Raw genomic sequence first — 5,274 nt, forward strand, 5'->3', positions numbered from 1 at the left:
GTGTTCCAGTTAGACTCCGGCTGTGATTTTATTCGATTCTAACTTTCTATCCGACCCCATGCCTAGCTTTATAACTCTTTTGATCTTATATGACAGCATTCAGCAACATTGTCTAGTGCTCGGGGCTCTCGGAGAGCTTTTTGTAGTCAATTGCTCACACCACCTTGTAAAATTTGTTTTATTTATATATTAATATTTTATTTTTTTATTGTTTTAAAATATAAGCACTTCAAAATTTAAATTAAGCGTGCCTCCCAACCAAAATTAATTTTTTTGGCTCCACCAATGAGACCCATTTAATTTGGGAATTTACCTAACGTCGTCTAGTACTGTATTATGAACGCAAGGACCATCTGGAAAGAAGGGACTCACTCACTTGGACGGTCAGCAGCCCTCAGTCAAAGTCTTTCAATAATGGGTTAGGCCGACGTTGGGCCTTTACATGCATGGGCTCCCGCCGCCGGCTGCCGGCTGCCGGCTGCCGCATTAGTGAACAGTCACTCCAATACGAAGCATTTTTCTACTTTTGATCAGTATGATTGACTAAAGTACGATCGAACCAGAACCAGTCCTGGGCCAGCCGCGGCCCAGTTAATCAAGTTGGAGACTCGATCGGCTCGACTATGCAAAGACCGAGGATTTAATTCGCTTGACCCTGCGGATGAATAATTAAAAGCTAGCACCCGAGTCAAACCGGCAAGTGGTTGATCTGAGTCTTGCAGGAAAGGAACCTGAGTCAGTCATGTACCGAAGGATTGCAAGGGCTCCGTCGCAGTTAATGAGCATTAACCCGGGTCAACGGCTGAGACCGACGTAGCTAGGCAAGGTTTCAGGTGGGAAACCAAGTCGCTGCTTGAGTAAGTTGGGAAGGGATTTCTTTTCCACTTTGGCTGGGTTTCAGGTGGGAAACCAAGTCGCTTGAGTAAGTTAGGAGGGGATTTCTTTTCCACTTTGCCTGCAGCATACAGTTCTCCGGCAACGTCAGCTTCGCTTTTCGTTGGTCTCCGACAGAAAAAGCCGTCTTCCGTGAACACCACAGAAGAAAGACGACAACTAAGGGAGAGGGGCCTCCGTCGCTTTCACTAAAACTAAATAATATGAGTTCAAAATAAAATTCAAGTAATCAAAGTCAAAAGTCTTTATTCAAGCATTCCTTGCAACCTCACTGCAGCTTCCTATCTCTCTCTTCTGAGCGTAGGATCCGCTTGGATCCCGGGGTCCTTTGATGCCTCCCTTGTCACAGAAAAAAACTATATAAGGTTCCCTTCTCCCCCCCCCCCCAAGCACAAGCCGCAGAAGAAGCTCCCTCTTTTCTCAACTCTCCCTCTCCTCCTCCTCTCTCCTACATTCTCTGCTTCTCGGTAGAAACGAGACACACTCACATCTCCAGAACTTCGCCTCTCCCTCTCTCTCTTAGAGGAAAGAAGAGGACCGCCATTAATTTCCCAGACCTTCTTTTGAACCTTCATTCCCTCTCCCGCCAGCAGAGACGATGGACCAGCTCGCAAAGTGCCCGGCCAACTACGTCCCCCTGACGCCCACCACTTTCTTGCAGCGGGCCGCCAGCGTCTACGCCGAGAGGACATCCATCATCTACGGCGGCCTCAGCTTCACCTGGAAGCAGACCTACGAGCGGTGCCGGCGCCTGGCCTCCTCCCTCCGCTCCCTCAACATCGGCAAGAACGATGTCGTCTCCGTCCTCGCTCCCAACATCCCCGCCATGTACGAGATGCACTTCGCCGTGCCCATGGCGGGCGCCGTGCTCAACACCATCAACAGCCGCCTCGACGCGAATTCAGTTGCGACCATTCTCCGCCACTCCGAGGCCAAGATGCTGTTCGTCGACTGCCAGCTCGTCCGGCTCGCCCGTGACGCGATCATGCTGCTTGTCGGCGACGCCGTCGACTCAATGGCGCACGCCGGCGCCTGCCCGGTGCCGCTGGTGGTCGTTATCGACGACCTGGACAAGCCCACCGGCGCCCGAATGGGGGAGCTGGAGTATGAGCGCCTGGTTGGGGCTGGGGACCCTGGCTTCACACCGGCGCCGCTGGAGGACGAGTGGGAGCCCATTACCCTCAACTACACCTCCGGCACCACGTCGGCGCCCAAGGGCGTGGTTTACAGCCACCGTGGGGCCTACCTCAGCACCCTCAGCCTGGTGATGCAGTGGGACATGCCCACCGCCCCCGTCTACCTCTGGTCCCTCCCCATGTTTCACTGCAACGGCTGGACCTTCACCTGGGGAGTCGCCGCCCGCGGCGGCACCAACGTCTGCATTCGCAACACCAGCGCCGCCGAGATCTACCGCGCCATTGCCGACCACGGCGTCACCCACATGTGCTGTGCCCCCATCGTCTTCAACATCATCCTCAACGCCACCCCCGCCGAGCTCCGGCGCGTTGACCGGACGGTCGAGATCCTCACCGGCGGGGCCCCACCACCGGCAGCGCTGCTCCAGCAGATCGAGGAACGTGGCTTCCACGTTACCCACGCGTACGGTCTTACGGAAGCAACCGGGCCGGCTCTGGTGTGCGAGTGGCAGACACAATGGGACGAGCTGCCCTGCCAAGACCAGGCCAGGCTGAAGGCCAGGCAAGGCGTCGGCGTCCTGAGCCTCGCCGATGTCGACGTTAAGGACCTGGCCACGATGGCGAGCGTGCCGCGCGATGGCCACACTGTCGGCGAGATCGTGCTGCGCGGTAGCAGCATCATGAAGGGTTACCTCAAGGACCCCGCTGCAACCCAGGAAGCATTCAAGGGCGGCTGGTTCCGGACCGGCGACGTTGGCGTCATCCACGCCGACGGCTACGTGGAAATAAAAGACCGGTCGAAGGACGTGATCATCTCCGGGGGCGAGAACATCAGCAGCGTCGAGGTCGAGGCCGTGTTGTATGGCCACCCGGCCGTGGCCGAGGCCGCTGTAGTGGCAATGCCTCACCCGCACTGGGGCGAAACTCCCTGCACGTTTTTGGCGCTCAAGGAAGGGTTCGCCAAGGAAGGAGTGGAGCAGGAGGAGATGGTGTCCTTCTGCCGGAAGAAGCTGCCGGGTTACATGGTGCCGAAGAAGTTCGTGTTTCTGCCGGAACTCCCCAAGACATCGACGGGGAAGATCCAGAAGTTCCAGCTCAGGGTCATGGCCAGAGGCTTGAGTGCAGGCAACGCCGGCGCGCCCAAGAGGATGCCGTCGTTCAAGAGACAGAGCTCCATGCCCAAAGTGAAGCAGTACAACAACAACAGCCACCACCAGCCGGTGATGGCCAGGTCTCGCTTGTGAGCGAGTTGTTCGGAGACAATAACGGCAAAAAAAAAAAAAAAAAAAACTTTGCCTTGCAAGCCTGGCCAATGTGTACATAGCTTCTCTTCTTCGCCCTCACTCAGTAAAGGGCTGCCTGCAGTTTACGTAATTTTTGTTTCGATTTATTTGTTTATAAAACTTATTTGTTCCTTAATTCATAAATATGAGACTTCTTTTCTAGTCTATACTTTCTGCTTAGTTGTTGAACTTACTATAATGATTATATATTTATTCTACCATTCAGTCCAGAGCGGAAGTTTCCACTTTCCCTCTGTTATTCTTCAACTCCCAGAGAGCACCCGAAAAAATTAAATAAAAAACTGGTTGCCCCAACCCCTCAAAGATATGACTAGTCTTCAAAAAAGAAGAAGAGGTGGGAAGAAATATTAAATCAAAGAAATGAATTCTCTTCACGGTTTTCCCTATTACACAATGCCAGATTTAATTTAAGCAAGAAAATGCAGTTTTTGTCAAGGGGCGCGCTTTTATCCTGCTTTCTTTCTTCGTGCATGTGTAAGAATCAAAGCCTCAACTTTCAAAGGTCAGAAACTTTCTACAAGCGCGAGAAAATTGAAGAACTCTATGGTTTGAAAGCTCAGCTTCTCAAATGTAATGGCCCCCTCAACATGTAAACCAGGCTATTTAAAAATTACAAACTGTTCATCTTCATTGTTTATCATATTGAAAGCTTTAATGCTCGTGAAAATTGAAGCAAAAGCTCGCAAACCAGAGGGCCGAACATACACGTTCTGAACAACCGATCAGAACCCGCGCACCGTCACACGCACAAAACGACGTCAGTTAAATTGTTTTTTAGATTGAAGGTCAGGCCCCGCCACCAAAAAGCTTTATTGCAGCAAATAACTGGAGAAACAGAACGGTAAATCTGAAACATTATCAAGAAGTTGTCAGCCAAATAATTCAAGCAAGAGTTCGGTCTTCGGTACCTTCACCATTTTTATATCTCAAAAGATATCCGACCGAATATGCCTCCTAAAGATATTATGCATAACATATTAGGATAATGCGGATCGAAATTGAGCTTAAAATTGTCTAATGACTTCCAAATATATATGAGAAAAGAAATCCGAATTTGAGACAAATACAGCCGGAAAAATATAAAACCAGGAAGACATATCCAGGACAATGGGCTCTCTATTGGGATAAAATGAATCCAATGGAAGGTGGAGATAGCGGTTCGTATCCCCTTGTCTTCTTCTCTTTCCCCCACCATGTTTGTGTCCTTCGAACGGCGGTATCGTTCCCACTTTCAGTGGACTGAAATGGCTGCAAAATGAAAAAGGGTGTTGAATGTTGACGGAGAGCAGGACAAAAGGACAGCTCTTAATTGATCCTCATCATGCAGCACAACCTCCCCCTTTCCCTTTTTCATTTTGTCACCTCATCGCCATGCTTTAGCACAGAAGGATCTTGAGCCATCTTCCGTTGCGAAATCCTCTCCCTAGAAGCTGAAATAATTATCAGTGTTAGCTCTAAGTTGCTTAAGACACATCTATATGTACAGTTGATTTTATAGAAATGTCAGTTCTTCTGCCATTTATTGCCTCCGGTAACATTATTAAAAAATGAAGGGGCATTTGATTGCCCTTGATCTAAGTTTCTTAAAGTCTTTGAAATGCATGGATTTAAGATCAGGCCTTCCCCATCTAAACTTAAGTCGGATCTTTTTTTCAATGTAAAATATTGGTAGAGTGAGGATTTGAAGTGCAGATCTTACGTCTGATCTAAGGCCTTTCTAGTTTCATGAATCTAGATTTTGCTATGAATCTTTTGTCACATCGACAAAAGCGATTCACATCAGACCCATGCCACATCCTGTCGCTTGACTGGTTTCCTAATTGTAGCTATAGGTTGGATCTGTGGGACAGATGAGACAAAATACGTCTTTGTTCTGCTGGTTTCTTGATATAAAGCCACTCAGGCAGCCACTTGTTTCCCCACCGAAAAGCTCTTCCTAT

The 5,274-nt window shown here is 49.7% G+C and overlaps 1 protein-coding gene across 1 annotated transcript; it reads left to right on the forward strand.

The window, feature by feature from the left end:
- Window positions 1-1,298: 1,298 nt before the first annotated feature.
- LOC116247082 (trans-cinnamate:CoA ligase, peroxisomal-like) lies at window positions 1,299-3,480 on the forward strand. The gene has a single exon (XM_031619035.2). It carries the CDS (start codon window positions 1,493-1,495, stop codon window positions 3,272-3,274), a length of 1,782 nt encoding a protein of 593 aa, XP_031474895.1. The 5' UTR covers window positions 1,299-1,492; the 3' UTR covers window positions 3,275-3,480.
- The last annotated feature ends 1,794 nt before the right edge of the window (window positions 3,481-5,274 follow it).

The sequence above is a fragment of the Nymphaea colorata genome, chromosome 2 (assembly GCF_008831285.2).
Source record: "Nymphaea colorata isolate Beijing-Zhang1983 chromosome 2, ASM883128v2, whole genome shotgun sequence".
Classification (NCBI taxonomy): Eukaryota; Viridiplantae; Streptophyta; class Magnoliopsida; order Nymphaeales; family Nymphaeaceae; genus Nymphaea; species Nymphaea colorata.